At 43.6% G+C, this 18,066-nt stretch overlaps 1 protein-coding gene across 2 annotated transcripts in view; it reads left to right on the forward strand.

Annotated features, from left to right (window-relative positions):
• Window positions 1-18,066, forward strand: part of DDB1 (damage specific DNA binding protein 1) — a 682,863-nt gene that overhangs the window by 353,233 nt on the left and 311,564 nt on the right. For both annotated transcript variants that reach the window (XM_069223262.1, XM_069223263.1), the window contains exon 16: window positions 4,271-4,478. In XM_069223262.1, coding sequence (XP_069079363.1) covers window positions 4,271-4,478 — 208 coding nt within the window. The remainder of the gene's footprint in view (window positions 1-4,270; window positions 4,479-18,066) is intronic.

Below are 18,066 nucleotides of genomic sequence, written 5' to 3' on the forward strand. Positions count from 1 at the left end.
GAATCTTTTATTAAAACCATCAGTATGAAGTAGTTTGTTCTTTAAATTCTCTAAAACACTTTGGTGTTTACACTTGTCAGGATTAACAGCTATAGAGTCAGCTTTGAAAAACTGAGCGAAGGTTCGATCTTCCTTCCTCAGTTAGATGCAAAATAGCTTGCACTGTCATTGTTTGGGGGCATGTATCCGCTTGCCTTGGCCAAGTCAGAGGTGCGCAATCTGTGCATGTCTATTCCATGTCTGTGCTGCAGCTGTATTTGAGTACCCCATATTTGGTCTGCACATGACAGTAGAGCCGAAACACTAGAGCATCCTTTGCCCAAAATGTCAGCTTGAATGTGGGACAAGATGAAAGGCAGAACACTTAGAGTTAAAAAGCAGAGTGAACTGAAGAGCCTTCAATACATTTTACAGAGTAAAGTTAAGGGACAGGACCATAACGGATGAGAAATGCCAGATGGGATTAACCACTATAGTGATTAAGAATTGAAAGCAAAGAAAGAAGATAAAAAATAGAGCTAGTAAAAAGCAGAGAATACTGGAGGAACAAGCGAGAGGCTTTGGAAAACTGAGACGTAACAGAGAGGAAAATAGAGGACCAGCAAATGATAGGGAATGAATAGTGCCAAAGATGGCCTACAGAAGGAAGTTTTGGGAAAGTGTAAGCGAGGCAAGGACACCGAAAAGCCAAGAAAAGGAAACAAAGGCGAGCGAGAGAAAGCGAAAGAGGAAGCTGCGGACAAGAAGTAAGGTCAGCAGGATTGGATATGTGCCCGAGTATGCAGATCAGGGGCAAGGAAAAGGCACAACAGAAGAACCCTGTTGTCTCCCTTTATTTAAAAAAAATGCACTCATTGGATGACCATTTTGGATTTTTGTACTCTCCAAAAATATCTTGAGCAAAGCGCAGATTCACCCGTACAGGATGTAACGTAACCCTGTTGTACGTTTATCAATGTACTGCCTTCCTTTCTGATTTCAGATTCACTTTTTAAACACCCTCAGTATTAACCAAGATTTGTTGGAGAGTGGCCCTGGACCCTACAGTGGAGACTGGATCCAGCCAGAGCAAGCATTGTTTCCTCCTTGAGCACTGTATGATCAGTATTGCCAATGACTCCAGCTTCATTACACCACAATTGATAATGATTCCGATAATGGTGAATCTGGTATGAGCTACAATCTTGATGCTCTTCTGGAGCTTGTCAAGACCCTGAACCCCAGGGTTTTGCCCACCAGTATTTCACTGCTTTCACATCCTTGCAAAAAGCTAAATGTTGCTGACCCTGAATTAAATTAGCATAATTATGATTCTACTACCAAAAGTAGACATCTTAGTGATTTTACTTGGCCAATGTGATAGAAGCGCTGCACATCAAGGGAACCAGTTTACCTCTGTAGAATAAATGCAACTTTGCTTTGGTTACTGCCGTGGCTTTTCCACCAACACTATTGTGTCAGATGTGCAGTCTTATATTCAAAGTGGCCATTGCATTGTTTAGAAGATGTTCTCTCCAAGGTGGCAGTCTGCGTGCATGTGGACATATGAAATATAGGGTGATAAGAAGAGTTGCATATCAACCACTTGGGCAGCCGGTGTGATGTTGGTGATGGTCAAGTAAGCCAAATGTTTTGATGACAAGTCTCAGCATAAGCTACAGCCATCATGATTTTGTGACTGGTTTAGAGTTTGGTCAATGGGTTACGTAGTCACAAACGTGACGGATATCCCATCTGCCATATTATGATATCCTTAGGCTATTATGGGATTGTAATACGGCGAACTGAATACCTGTCACGTTTGTAATGTAGTAACCCCCCTCCGCCAGACTAAATCTGGTCTCAAGTTTGGTCCTTAGAACTAGCACAATTTGCTTGAATTAGCTTACGTTGATTCTCCTTATGCCCAAGAGCGGTAAACGTTTATGGCTGATTTGAGTATTGCACTTGACAGCATTAGCTACTGATACCTTTGGAATTTATTAATAGTTATGTCAGGAGACTGTTTACTTCCCTTTTTAGGCACTGGCACATAGGACTTTAAAGCATGAATTCAATGATAAAGTAATGGAAATTCACTTTGATAGAAAGCACCTATTCAAATCCCTCAGAGAATAAAATGCTGCAGCAATGCAGTACTGGCATGACCATACCTGAGCTCTCCATTGTGTACCAATCAGACTCTGACCTTCGAGCTGATTAGGTATATGAATCTACTTCTGAGACAGTGTTCTGGCAAGTGCTTCCTTTTCCTTTGTCTCAGTCAGAGAGGTGACTGTTAAGGGCAAAAATTAGATCCACCTCTCAGCTCTTCGAAGAGGCAAAGAAGCTCCATTACTTCTCCAATAATATTGCTGTCTAGGTCAGTCGGCATTCAACTTCTGAAGGAAGCGGGTGCTTCCTGGGAAGAGCTTTTGAGCCAGCAACTTATTCGTAGAGGCATCAAGGCTAATGTTTCCATCATTTATTAAAAAAGGGAAGTGATCCATGATCATATAGTGGATATGTACACTCCAAACCACTTTCTCACTTCACAGAATTTCAAGATGGTGCCTCTGCCTTTGTACTGGAAGCAATTCAGAGCAACTGTTGGCTGTGACGTTTGCCCTACACAGTGAATATCTGCGTCCGGCGTACAGTTGCTCTTGTTCACTCTGAGAGAACTAGCACTATCATAGGCAGTTTTGGTAAGGAGTCAGGGCAATGAGTTGAGGCTAAATGGTAGTGATTTCCTATGTGTAGCCCACTATCATGGTACCCAAACAACTGCCAGAGTAGGATTTACTTTCAAATATTCCCTGCTTTTAACTTAGGCTCCTTTTTAGCTTCATAAGACAATGAGGGGTTACTTGGCATTAATCCTGGTGGGGGCTGTTCTTTATTGGTGGTGTCCCAGTGCATTAGATAATCACGTTACTCAGTTTGGGCATTCAACTCTTTAGGGGAACGAAAGTCTAAAAGTTAGCCCTTTTTCTAGGTGAAGGCAGGGATTTGAAATTAAGGTATGCCCAGCCCAGAAGCATGGACATGTACGTCTATCACTTAATCCAGGAGAGCATGCTTCTAAGCAGGTTAAGCAAGCTGTCACTGAACTGACCTTAGAAGCGTGACTAAAGCTAAACCACAGCCAGCCTGCTGGCATGCCAACACTGATCTCCTGATGATTAGAGGTAAGGAGAATTATAGGTGAAAAATATCTGAATTCAGGGCTAGAAGGAAGTCTAAACAGCCTTTTATTGGCTTCTGGGCTGGAGGTTTCAAGTCATAGCACTACAATTTAAAGGTTTGTAAAATTTGAAATCTAATGTTTTTGTTGGCACTTTATAGATATATTTCACCAGTCATGCATCCTAGTTAGCATTGTAGAAGTTTGTTTTCTGATATTGATGGAAAGAAAATGGTTGAAACAAGAGAAGACCTGTTTGAGGGTCAGGTTCAAATGTTAGCTCCAGACTTATGATGCACGTAGTAATCTGCTTCCCTTCTGATATATGGAATATGTCCCTTTAATTTAGAGGAAGCGCCCCTAATGGCAAAGAGGTCAATAGACACTATTGTGAATTACCTGAAGGCTTGAAGCCCCAGTGTGTGATTCAAAATGTCTGGTTGTACTTAATTTTCTGAATTATAATTTCTGAGATTGTTGCTACTGCTTGAACATCTGATCAGGTTGCTATAGTTTGTGTCCACAAATTTCTGGTCTCTCCAATAATGGTATTACTGCTCCTGGGTCCTGCTGTGTAATGCTTTGCCTTGACATCAGTCCCACTTGCACTTCAGTGAGGCTGCTGTCATGAGTTTTACTGATAGGCTTTTATGCATCCTGTGAACTGTTTAATGGTCGAATGATAGCTTTGAGCATCCATTCCCAACAGCAGGGTCTTCCTCCTTGATAGGTGTATGTCACCTCATTGCCTCACGCCTCATTCTGTCACTAATTTTGACCCAGTAAATGATGTCACTGATCTTATTTTGATACAATGTGTGCAATACTAGACGTTGATCTCCCATGAAGGAGAAAGTTTGGTTGTCTGTCTTTTGTCTGAGTTTACCTAGTGCCTTAATGTCAAGATTTATTTTGTGCTGTACTACGTTGTATGGTTCATGGATGGGAACCTCTGAGAGGGAGTAGTGGTTGTGGTGTTTGTTGCTGTTTGGTTTATGATTAAGTTATAACTGTCTCCTTCATGGAACAATTTTGTTGGTATTCACTTGTGGACTAATCTTGGATTGCAATATCTGATTTTGTAACCTTTGCTTCACTGTTTAGGACTACTCAGTGACAGGAAAAAGGTGACCCTTGGCACACAGCCAACAGTGCTCCGAACATTTCGCTCACTGTCTACCACCAATGTCTTTGCTTGCTCCGATCGGCCAACTGTCATCTACAGCAGCAACCACAAGCTGGTATTTTCCAACGTCAACCTGAAAGAGGTCAACTACATGTGTCCTTTGAATTCTGATGGTTACCCTGATAGGTGAGTGTGGGCTGTCTTTAAAATGTGCTAGCACAATTTCTGGATAGTTTTGAAACTCATTTTGCCCAAGTATATTCATCCTTGGCAGTGTCCTCGAGGTCCCTAGCACAAACAGACTATGTAAGTGCCGTATCTTTAACTTTGAGGACCCTGAACACACTTCTTAGCTCTTCCTCACTGGCCTTGAGCGCCATTATATCCAACCATCATGCCCTGCATTTGCCCATAGTGACTCGAAATGGGTTTGCTCTATCCTGCTTTCTACAAAATGAATTTCACATCCTGCAGCAAAATATATGTAAGCCCATCATTATTCCATCTTTATACTCCAAAATCTTCACATCGCAGTTGGGTTTTGAGAGAGACGTTGAGTCCAGTCCGCAAATTCAATAGATATTTTATTGTGACATATATATAAAGAACAACAACAGACGACACGCGTTTCGCATCCCTCCGACCCCCCCCCCCCCCTTCCAGCGGTATGCAAACCTCGGGCTTTCGCAAGGCTGCAAAAAATGCAAAAGTTAATCAGAGGAGAGAAGACCTCTTTTAAGAGAAAGAAAGAAAACTAAATATCGAAGCCATCACCCAGAGGACATGAAAGAAGACAAGTCATTCAAGTTTTTCAGAAAGGCAGTTGCCGCCATAAGACATGCTTGTTTTTCGGAAAAACTCCCAAAAGGGCGAGGAGCGTGAAAGCGATATGGGATTAATTAGTAAGTAAGTGCTGGCAAGTGAATAGAAGGGATGTGGACATTTATTCTAGAAGAGAAAGAACAAACTATTCAGCAAGAAGATAGAAATATCAGGGTCACCCGCGAGTGTTAAATTGGAAAGTAAAAATCCTAGAGAAAAGCAATTTAATCTTCATCTTGGGTGAATATTATTCTACTATTATTCCAAGACAAAAAACAGCAGAGAAGAGTGACAAACATGAGTAATAAAATGAGAAATGTTCAAGGTGATACTCCAAAAGTGTGTGTATATCGATGAGCCTTCCACCCATGCCATACTTAGCCGAATTTATACAATACCTATTCATCTGTCCTTAAACATATATACATTTTTGAAAGTTCCTTATCATATATTGTTGGTCAAAAGAGCAAATCTTTACTGAAAATGTACATAGATCACATATGTTTCCATCATCCCCATATGTTGTTGATACAATTTGAGTAATATATCAGTGGACGCTAATTTTACACAACTTGTAACAATACAATATCCTCAGAAAGAGATTGATCCAAGTATACATTTTATCAAAGCACATGCAATAAAATATTGCATCAGCAAATGACATATCTTGAGAGGAGGAAAAATGACCAGTGACCCTTTAACATGTTTTTTCAATTACAGTATTAAAACAATAGTATCTGTAGTGAACCCAATGTAAGCTACATATCGCTTAGTTAGCTGAATTAACTGTACTATGAGAGTTATGTCTACTTCAAAGAATTATACCTGATGGGAATTCAACAAACATGTTATATCGCGATTAATTTGTAGTTGACAAAGATACATAATATATGCCAATCTTTGTGAAGGAGAGAAGCGTGCGTTAGCCTTTGTGAATAGCTTAATTCTGTACTGAGATTCCGGTTCAGTGTAAATATGATTATATTTGGTTGCATTTTTAAATTTTACCTACAGAGTAATATATTGCAACACTACACTTACCAATACGGAATCGTAGGAGAATTATATGGCAGGACCAGATTATGCTTCTCCTTCTTTGCTGTTTATTAACAAAACCATACATAGCAGCAAAGAAAGAGAATAAAATAGAATAACATTTTTAATAGAATTAAATATTCTTGATGCGAATGCTAGAAAATTTTACAGTGCGCTATTGAGTATTACGTGATGAATCCCGGTCTTTAAAAACTATCTGTGTGAGAACTGGCATCCTAAATCAGCGCCATATTTAATAGGGACCTAGATCTAGTCCTTCTACTATCTCTATAAGAGACATTCACTCGAGAGGCACAGCGGCGGCCATTGTAAGAGGATGAATATGGAAAGCTCATAATCGTGGGCTATAGCATTGAGTATGGTGGGGACGGGAAGCTAGTCCTACTTCTGTTTCTGTGAGGGGATAACAGCAGCCATATTTTTGAGATCGGTTAAAGGTGGGCCGATATCGAAGTTATGGAGATCAAAGCTATAGCTAGCTTTTTTTTTTTCTTTAAAAAATAAATAAATAATATTTTAGAAAAAAACTTAAAATAGGAAAGGAGATAATCTCCAAAATATGGTAAACAGGCGTAACCTAATATTCTAGGTTTCTTAATATGTAGAGTGTGAGAATGAATTGGATAGGTGCCATATTGAAGGGCGCGGAAAATGTGTTTGCTTTATATTCAATTCGCCATTGGTTTTGTCTGTTATTAAAACCTTATTCTCATGTTGCATAAATTACTGGACGGGCAAGTTGTCCTAAGTGTTGAAGGTGCTAAAGTAATAGATAGACTGTGTACATTTATTGTAAGATTTTGACGTTAGATGTGTATCAAATGGAATTCTCTCATATATTGCTACTAAGTTAGATAGCATAATTTAAGGCAATTCCAGTTTTTGTGTGTTCATGTTATCATATTCCTGCACAGAAGCGAAAAAACATTTATTTATTTTACACATGTCCATTTGGGATAAGAAACATGGTAGTCCAGATGCCTCCTCCGAGGCTCGACACGCAGTTGGTACCAGTTATCTCAGAATGATTAGTGATTGTATGCACAAAAATATCATACTGTGCTATGTTGCATATTTTGGCAAGCTACAAACTCATGATTTTAAACAGCCCAGTATCCCATGGATGCCTATTCCATGATAATATATAGGAGTACGAATGAAAAAAGATGACCTAAGATTTTACACGTTTCAGTTTGAGCAGTTAAAGTAGCCATTAGTGCCATTCCACATATTTGTTCAGACCATGTCGAAGTGTGTCAAAGCGGATAATAAAAGAGGTTTCAAATTGTCACAATTTCAATTCTAAGTCTCCTCCTCAAGGGTAATGTCTTAGTTTCAGAAGACCACAGAAGTAAAAAGTTCTTGAAGAAGGATGAAATGTTCTACCAATGGGAGATTCAGATCATCCCTTTTTATATTTCGAAGGTGTTCTTGTATCCTTTGTTTCAGAGGTCTGGTCGTACTTCCTATGTAGTATTTGTTACATGGGCAGATGATGAGATAACCTACATTGGTACTCTCACAAATGATAGTCGTGTATTTAAAATTGTTGACCATTGATGTTAATTTCCTTGGATTTTGATAGTCCCAGTTTGCAAATCGAGCAATTAGCACAGGTGTAGAAGCCAAAGGCTGATTGAAGGAAGTGTTGCGTCATTTTTTATCATGAAGAATGAAGGGCAAAGTTTGTCCCTGAGATTAGGTGCTCTTTTGAAACACATTTGAGGGAATGGTAGAATGTCTTGCGACATAGCTGGATTATTAGTAATCGAAGACCAATATCTTTTTTTTTTTAACAGTTTACAGACATGTTGGTGACCATCACTAAATTTGATGATGAAAAGAATAGGTGTTTTAGTTTCACGAATCTTGATGTTATGTAAAATGTTATTCCGGTCTGTTAGCAAAGTGATCCTTTGTATGTTGTAACCTTGAAATATTATGTTCTCTCTTAGATAATCGTTGTGTAATCTCCAGAGCCTGAAGCTCATACATTTATTTAGTGCTGCAATTTTGTCTAGCCCATCAATAGTACCCTGAAGGTATATTGACTATTGTGTTGTATGGATGACGACTAGAAGCATGGAGAATAGAATTAGCAGCCATTTCCTTTCGATGGATGAGAGTATATAGTTGGTTATGTTCAATATACAGGGTAAGGTCTAAAAAAAAATCAAGTGATTTATTTGAAATTTGGTAGGACAGTTCGATTTGCGCTGGAAGTAGGGGTGCAGGTGGTTCTGCAGTAGCCTCAAAATAAACATGCTGGAGTTCAGAAGGTGAATGAGGAGTAAAGGTCTTTAAATTTTGCTTTTACCTTGTCACATTTCCTATGCATTCAGAGACGGATATCAGGTGTATTTTAACTTGTAGATTGGTGTTTACCTTTCTTTAGCTGACTACAAAGTTTTTTGTAAAGTGAATTGACAATCCTTCTTGAATACAGGGAGTATAAAAAGTTGTAAGATGCCAGTTTTTGCTGACTCAAAAAGCATTTAAATAACATTAAATAAACTGTATAAATATATAAAAACATAGTTGGCAAAACACAAAGTGCATATTTTTGTTATTCTGAAGACAGATGGAAATAAACATTTTAGAAGGATAAAACATATCAAGACACTTTATTTGATGATGTGAAAATGATAATTATTTGCTGAAACCCAATTTCCAGGCATTATCATTTGTTCGTTATGTAGATTTATCATTAAAACTGCATGTCAGTGCAAATTTTGTGGCACTTAAATGTAAAATGTTCTGTCTGTAAATGACAGTGCTCTACCACACCATGCTTTAGTAATTTGTTTGCAACAGTGTATTCGAAAACGCACCACCAGCGACATACCACATTTACCACTCCTACTGAATTGGAGTGGTGCAGCACCATTGGTTGCGCTCATTTAAAAAAAAAAATAACAAATAAACTGGTGTTGCAAGTACGTAACGTACTCTTGCTATGTAGTGTTTGAAAACTGAGACAGTTAAACGCTATTTTTACTCTTGGGCGTTTTCTGTAGATTGACATGTTTATCAGTCTACAAAATATACCCCAATGACATGCTGATAAGTCAGCACAGCTGCAAAAAAATTTAACCATATTGTGGAGCCCATCTACCTCTTCAAGGGAGATGGACTGATGTTGTAGACACAAGCTTAAACATCGAATCTGACGACCAGTCAGCCACATTCAAGATGTCCTAGTGGGGAGCGCCCATAGAAAAAGCTTTAGATGCTATACCACGTCTTGCTGAAAGCTCGCTGTAGGAAAGTGCTTCTTTTGACATGGCAGCTCCTCCCTCCCCTCACCACCTAGGGTGCATTGTATTACATGTGAGGCCGTACCTGCATGAGCAGATATCCCACTGCTATGTCTTTGTAGATTCTCAGACATAGTAAGTGAGCAGGGAAGCCATTGTAAGTACGTGCTGGACACTGGTCATTGTGAGTTCCCCCAGCTACAGGATAGCTTCACTGAAGATAGGGATTTTTGTTTTCAAACATCATATGTTAATAAACACTCACTGAATCCATCAATTAATTTAATAATACATGTACCCAGAGGGCACCTTAGAAGTGCCCCCTGACAACCTACCAACTCCTAGGGTGGACACTGACTGGTCAAAACCAGTGCAGCCACCTTAGACTGAGTTCTAGCTCCCTGAGATGAGAGCCAGTGCTCTCGAGGACCAGAGACAAAAGCCTGCACAGGGCAGAGGTGTTACCTCTTCTCCCATGCAGGATGGACATTCCAAGGCGGGGAACTTCAAAGTCCTTGCTGCCCTTGAAATGTGACCCAGGTCTCCCCAGATGGTGGAGATGGCCAACCCCCTTGTCCTGACCCCACTTTTGGCCGCAGCACATGTGGGAATATTAGTTAAATTAAGAGGTGTGCTCACTTCATGCCAGTCACACCCCTAAGGTGGATGAGTCGAAGTGGACACTACTTTTTAAATTTCTCCATCTTGTTTGAAAGGAATTAGGAATTAGGCCACTAGGGTTATGGTTATGCCCACCTCCCAGCGGAAGTGGTTATAAGAAGGGTGTAGTCACCCTGAAAGTGGTCAGCCCATTGGTTTCTACCTGGCACTCCCTGTAACGCTCATAAATTTAGTATTTTGGGTTCACCCCTGAACCCTAGAAATTTGATTCCTGTCGACCTAAGAAGAACCGGACGCTACAGTCTCACACCAGCAGAGAAGACTGCAGACACCAACTGACTTGGCCACAGCCCTACCGGTCTGTTTGCAGCCCTAGACTATCCTGTGCCAAAAGACACTCGTACCGCAGCCCAGTGACCTCCAAAACTTTGGGAGGACTGTCTGCCTTCAACAAAGATCAGGCTCACTTGAGAACAGCGGAACTCCTCTGCCCTGAGGAACTGTGAAACCTTCTCTAGACCCACCTCTGAGCCAGACGACCCTGGCCTTGGGGTACACAACCAACAGTCCAGCAACATCCAGTGGGCTCTCCACATACCTATCCAGCAGTTGGTTTTCTTCAGTTGACTCCTTGGACAACGCCTGCAGCACCTTTGTGACTCAGTGAGTACCCTCAATAAGAAGGTAAGTAATATACACAAGTTATATGTACACAAACCACAAATAGACAAGTAAGAGTCAGAAAAGTAATGCAAACAGTGTAGAATTACAATAGGTTGCAATAGGCAAGCATAGGTATAGGGGCAACACAAACCATATACTCCAAAAGTGGAATGCGAATCACGAATGGACCCCAGACCTATGGGAGCTTGTAGAGGGTCACTAGGACTGTAAGAAAACAGTCGGGGTGTTCAAGATACCCCACCCCAAGACCCTGAAAAGTAGGAGTAAAGTACACCTACTACCCCAAGAGAGCACAATAGTCGTGATAGGGGGATTCCGCAAGCACAACAAACACCAGCAGTGCACTGACAACGGATTTCTGGACCTGAGGACCTGCAAGGCAAGGGGACCAAGTCCAATAGTCGCAACAGTGTCCAGGGGGCACAGGAGCCCAGGAAACCCTGGATGAAGGTGCAAGGAAGCTGCCTCCGGATGGAAGAAGCTTGGATTTCTGCAAAAATGAAGAGGACCAGGAACTTCTCCTTTGGAAGACAGATGTCCCATGTCGCGATGAAGGTTGCAGAAGTGTTCCCACGCAGAATTACAGCAAACAAGCCCTGCTAGCTGCATGTTTCGCGGTAGAGGTTTTTGGGTGCTGCTGAGGACCAGGAAGGACCAGGATGTCGCCCCTTGGAGGAGGAGACCGAGGGGGCGATCAGTAACTCAGAGAGCCCTCACAGAAGCAGGCAGCACCCGCAGGAGTACCCCAACAGGCACTTAGAAGATGAGTGAACTGGAGTCCATGTGCAGTTACAAAGGAGGGTCCCACGACGTCGGAGGCCAACTCAGAGGGTTGTGCATTGCAGGACGGAGTGCTGGGGACCCAGACTAGGCTGTGCACAAAGGAAATCCTGGAAGAGTGCACAGGAGCCGGAGCGGCTGCAAATCACGCAGTACACAGCTTTGCAGTCTAGCTTGGGGAGGCAAGGACTTACCTCCACCAAACTTGGACTGAAGAGTCACTGGACTGTGGGAGTAACTTGGAAAGAGCTGCTGTGTTACAGGGACCACGCTAGTCCGGATGAGAGGGGACCCAGAGGACCAGTGACGCAGTCTTTTGGTGCCTGCGTTAGCAGGGGGGAAGATTCCGTCGACCCACGGGAGATTTCTTCTGTGCTTCTGGTGTAGGGTGAAGGCATGCGACCCCCAGAGCATGCACCACCAGGAAACAGTTGAGAAAGCCGGCAGGATTAGGCACTACAATGTTGCTGGTAGTCGTCTTGCTACTTTGTTGCAGTTTTGCAGGTGTCCTGGAGCAGTCAGCGATCGATCCTTGGTAGAAGTCGAAGAGGGAGATGCAGAGGAACTCTGGTGAGCTCTTGCATTCGTTATGTGAAGAATTCCCCAAAGCAGAGACCCTAAATAGCCAGAAAAGGAGGTTTGGCTACGAAGATAGGAGGATTGGCTACCAAGAGAGGTAAGAGCCTTTCAGAAGGAGCCTCTGACGTCACCTGCTGGCACTGGCCACTCAGAGCAGTCCAGTGTCCCCCCAACACCTCTGTTTCCAAGATGGCAGAGGTCTGGGACACACTGGAGGAGCTCTGGGAGGTACTGGTCAGGGGAGTGGTCACTCCCCTTTCCTTTGTCCAGTTTCGCGCCAGAGCAGGGCTGGGGGATCCCCTGAACCGGTGTAGACCGGCTTATGCAGAGATGGGCACCATCTGTGCCCATCAAAGCATTTCCAGAGGCTGGTGGAGGCTACTCCTCCCCAGCCCTTCACACCTATTTCCAAAGGGAGAGGGTGTAACGCCCTTTCTCAGAGGAAATCCTTTGTTCTGCCTTCCTGGGCCAGGGCTGCCTGGACCCCAGGAGGGCAGAAATCTGTCTGAGGGGTTGGCAGCAGCTGCAGTGGAGACCCCGGAAAGGCAGTTTGGCAGTACCTTGGTTCTGTGCTAGAGACCCGGGGGAATCATGGAATTGTCACCCCAATACCAGAATGGTATTGGGGTGACAATTCCATGATCTTAGACATGTTACATGGCCATGTTCGGGGTTACCATTGTGACGCTATACATAGGTACCTATGTATAGTGCACACGTGTAATGGTGTCCCCGCACTCACAAAGTCTGGGGAATTTGCCCTGAACGATGTGGGGGCACCTTGGCTAGTGCCAGGCACACTAAGTAACTTTGTACACAACCTTCACTAAGTGAAGTTTAGACATATAGGTGACTTATAAGTTACTTATGTGCAGTGGTAAATGGCTGTGAAATCACATGGACTTTATTTCACGCGGGCTGCAGTGGCAGGCCTGTGTAAGAATTGTCTGAGCTCCCTATGGGTGGCAAAAGAAATGCTGCAGCCCATGGGGATCTCCTGGAACCCCAATACCCTGGGTACCTCAGTACCATATACAAGGGAATTATATGGGCGTACCAGTGTGCCAATGAGAATTGGTAAATTTAGTCACTAGCCCGCAGTGACAAATTTAGAAAGCAGAGAGAGCATAAACACTGAGGTTCTGGTTAGCAGAACCTCAGTGATACAGTTAGGCACCACACAGGGAACACATACAGGGCACATACTATGAGCAATGGGCCCTGCCTGGCAGGGTCCCAGTGACACAAGGACTAAAACAACATACATACAGTGAAATATGGGGGTAACATGCCAGGCAAGATGGTACTTTCCTACAGCTGTTTCTTTCTGAGCGCCCCCTTTCTGCATAGGATTCCAACACAAACATTTTTACCTCTGCACCCGCTGATTGAAGGTGGTGCAACCTTGGTGTCTTCTTAAACTTTGCCTTGTGGGCACCTTAAACTCTGAAGACTGGGATCGTAAGTCGAGTACTTAGCTCCAAATTGTTACTTTTCCTCGCCTAGGATTACATTGCTTCCTATAAGAAGCTGCACTAAGTCTCCACTTTTTAACCCCTTCGCTGCGAGGCCTTTTCCCCCTCCTGTGCCGGGCCTTTTTTTGCCTATTTGGGGCAGTTCGCGCTTAGGCCCTCATAACTTTTTGTCCACATAAGCTAACCAAGCCAAATTTGCGTCCTTTTTTTCCAACATCCTAGGGATTCTAGAGGTACCCAGACTTTGTGGGTTCCCTTGAAGGAGGCCAAGAAATTGGCCAAAATACAGTGAAAATTTCGTTTTTTTCAAAAAAATTGGAAAAAGTGGCTGCAGAAGAAGGCTTGTGGTTTTTCCCCTGAAAATGGCATCAACAAAGGGTTTGCGGTGCTAAACTCAGCAGCTTCCCAGCTTTCAGGAACAGGCAGACTTGAATCAGAAAACCCAATTTTTCAACACAATTTTGGCATTTTACTGGGGCATACCCCATTTGTGCAATTTTTTGTGCTTTCAGCCTCCTTCCAGTCAGTGACAGGAATGGTCATGAAACCAATGCTGGATCCCAGAAACCTAAACATTTCTGAAAAGTAGACAAAATTCTGAATTCAGCAAGGGGTCATTTGTGTAGATCCTACAAGGGTTTCCTACAGAAAATAACAGCTGAAAAAGAAAAATATTGAAATTGAGGTGAAAAAACCATCAATTTTTCTCTACGTTTTACTCTGTAACTTTTCCCTGCAATGTCAGATTATCGAAAGCAATATACCGTTACGTCTGCTGGACTCCTCTGGTTGCGGGGATATATAGGGCTTGTAGGTTCATCAAGAACCCGAGGAACCCAGAGCCAATAAATGAGCTGCACCCTGCAGTGCGTTTTCATTCTATACCGGGTATACAGCAATTCATTTGCTGAAATATAAGGAGTAAAAAATTGCTATCAAGAAAACCTTTGCATTTCCAAAAAGGGCACAAGATAAGGTGTTGAGGAGCAGTGGTTATTTGCACATCTCTGAATTCCGGGGTGACCATAGTAGCACGTGAATTACAGGGAATTTCTCAAATAGATGTCTTTTTTACACACACTCCTATATTTGGAAGGAAAAAATGTAGAGAAAGACAAGGGGCAATAGTACTTGTTTTGCTAATCTATGTTCCCCCAAGTCTCCCGATAAAAATGGTACCTCACTTGTGTGGGTAGGCCTAGCACCCGCGACAGGATATGCCCCAAAACACAACATGGACACATCACAGAAAACAGAGCTGTTTTTAGCAAAGTGACTACCTGTAGATTTTGGCCTCTAGCTCAGCCGCCACCTAGGGAAACCTACCAAACCTGTGCATTTCTGAAAACTAGAGACCTAGGGGAATCCAAGGAGGGGTGACTTGTGTGGCTCGGACCAGGTTCTGTTACCCAGAATCCTTTGCAAACCTAAAAATTTGGCTAAAAAAACACATGTTCCTCACATTTCTGTGGCAGAAAGTTCTGGAATCTGAGAGGAGCCACAAATTTCCTTCCACCCAGCGTTCCCCCACGTCTCCCGATAAAAATGATACCTCACTTGTGTGGGTAGGCCTAGCGCCCGCGACAGGATATGCCCCAAAACACAACGTGGACATATCACAGAAAACAGAGCTGTTTTTAGCAAAGTGACTACCTGTAGATTTTGGCCTCTAGCTCAGCCGCCACCTAGGGAAACCTACCAAACCTGTGCATTTCTGAAAACTAGAGACCTAGGGGAATCCAAGGAGGGGTGACTTGCGGGGCTCGGACCAGGTTCTGTTACCCAGAATCCTTTGCAAACCTCAAAATTTGGCTAAAAAAACACATGTTCCTCACATTTCTGTGGCAGAAAGTTCTGGAATCTGAGAGGAGCCACAAATTTCCTTCCACCCAGCGTTCCCCCATGTCTCCCGATAAAAATGATACCTCACTTGTGTGGGTAGGCCTAGCGCCCGCGACAGGATATGCCCCAAAACACAACGTGGACATATCACAGAAAACAGAGCTGTTTTTAGCAAAGTGACTACCTGTAGATTTTGGCCTCTAGCTCAGCCGCCACCTAGGGAAACCTACCAAACCTGTGCATTTCTGAAAACTAGAGACCTAGGGGAATCCAAGGAGGGGTGACTTGCGGGGCTCGGACCAGGTTCTGTTACCCAGAATCCTTTGCAAATCTCAAAATTTGGCTAAAAAAACACATGTTCCTCACATTTCTGTGGCAGAAAGTTCTGGAATCTGAGAGGAGCCACAAATTTCCTTCCACCCAGCGTTCCCCCACGTCTCCCGATAAAAATGATACCTCACTTGTGTGGGTAGGCCTAGCGCCCGCGACAGGATATGCCCCAAAACACAACGTGGACATATCACAGAAAACAGAGCTGTTTTTAGCAAAGTGACTACCTGTAGATTTTGGCCTCTAGCTCAGCCGCCACCTAGGGAAACCTACCAAACCTGTGCATTTCTGAAAACTAGAGACCTAGGGGAATCCAAGGAGGGGTGACTTGCGGGGCTCGGACCAGGTTCTGTTACCCAGAATCCTTTGCAAACCTCAAAATTTGGCTAAAAAAACACATGTTCCTCACATTTCTGTGGCAGAAAGTTCTGGAATCTGAGAGGAGCCACAAATTTCCTTCCACCCAGCGTTCCCCCACGTCTCCCGATAAAAATGATACCTCACTTGTGTGGGTAGGCCTAGCGCCCGCGACAGCATATGCCCCAAAACACAACGTGGACATATCACAGAAAACAGAGCTGTTTTTAGCAAAGTGACTACCTGTAGATTTTGGCCTCTAGCTCAGCCGCCACCTAGGGAAACCTACCAAACCTGTGCATTTCTGAAAACTAGAGACCTAGGGGAATCCAAGGAGGGGTGACTTGCGGGGCTCGGACCAGGTTCTGTTACCCAGAATCCTTTGCAAACCTCAAAATTTGGCTAAAAAAACACATGTTCCTCACATTTCTGTGGCAGAAAGTTCTGGAATCTGAGAGGAGCCACAAATTTCCTTCCACCCAGCGTTCCCCCACGTCTCCCGATAAAAATGATACCTCACTTGTGTGGGTAGGCCTAGCGCCCGCGACGGGATATGCCCCAAAACACAACGTGGACATATCACAGAAAACAGAGCTGTTTTTAGCAAAGTGACTACCTGTAGATTTTGGCCTCTAGCTCAGCCGCCACCTAGGGAAACCTACCAAACCTGTGCATTTCTGAAAACTAGAGACCTAGGGGAATCCAAGGAGGGGTGACTTGCGGGGCTCGGACCAGGTTCTGTTACCCAGAATCCTTTGCAAACCTCAAAATTTGGCTAAAAAAACACATGTTCCTCACATTTCTGTGGCAGAAAGTTCTGGAATCTGAGAGGAGCCACAAATTTCCTTCCACCCAGCGTTCCCCCATGTCTCCCGATAAAAATGATACCTCACTTGTGTGGGTAGGCCTAGCGCCCGCGACAGGATATGCCCCAAAACACAACGTGGACATATCACAGAAAACAGAGCTGTTTTTAGCAAAGTGACTACCTGTAGATTTTGGCCTCTAGCTCAGCCGCCACCTAGGGAAACCTACCAAACCTGTGCATTTCTGAAAACTAGAGACCTAGGGGAATCCAAGGAGGGGTGACTTGCGGGGCTCGGACCAGGTTCTGTTACCCAGAATCCTTTGCAAATCTCAAAATTTGGCTAAAAAAACACATGTTCCTCACATTTCTGTGGCAGAAAGTTCTGGAATCTGAGAGGAGCCACAAATTTCCTTCCACCCAGCGTTCCCCCACGTCTCCCGATAAAAATGATACCTCACTTGTGTGGGTAGGCCTAGCGCCCGCGACAGGATATGCCCCAAAACACAACGTGGACATATCACAGAAAACAGAGCTGTTTTTAGCAAAGTGACTACCTGTAGATTTTGGCCTCTAGCTCAGCCGCCACCTAGGGAAACCTACCAAACCTGTGCATTTCTGAAAACTAGAGACCTAGGGGAATCCAAGGAGGGGTGACTTGCGGGGCTCGGACCAGGTTCTGTTACCCAGAATCCTTTGCAAACCTCAAAATTTGGCTAAAAAAACACATGTTCCTCACATTTCTGTGGCAGAAAGTTCTGGAATCTGAGAGGAGCCACAAATTTCCTTCCACCCAGCGTTCCCCCACGTCTCCCGATAAAAATGATACCTCACTTGTGTGGGTAGGCCTAGCGCCCGCGACAGGATATGCCCCAAAACACAACGTGGACATATCACAGAAAACAGAGCTGTTTTTAGCAAAGTGACTACCTGTAGATTTTGGCCTCTAGCTCAGCCGCCACCTAGGGAAACCTACCAAACCTGTGCATTTCTGAAAACTAGAGACCTAGGGGAATCCAAGGAGGGGTGACTTGCGGGGCTCGGACCAGGTTCTGTTACCCAGAATCCTTTGCAAACCTCAAAATTTTGCTAAAAAAACACATGTTCCTCACATTTCTGTGGCAGAAAGTTCTGGAATCTGAGAGGAGCCACAAATTTCCTTCCAC

The sequence above is a fragment of the Pleurodeles waltl genome, chromosome 3_1 (assembly GCF_031143425.1).
Source record: "Pleurodeles waltl isolate 20211129_DDA chromosome 3_1, aPleWal1.hap1.20221129, whole genome shotgun sequence".
Classification (NCBI taxonomy): Eukaryota; Metazoa; Chordata; class Amphibia; order Caudata; family Salamandridae; genus Pleurodeles; species Pleurodeles waltl.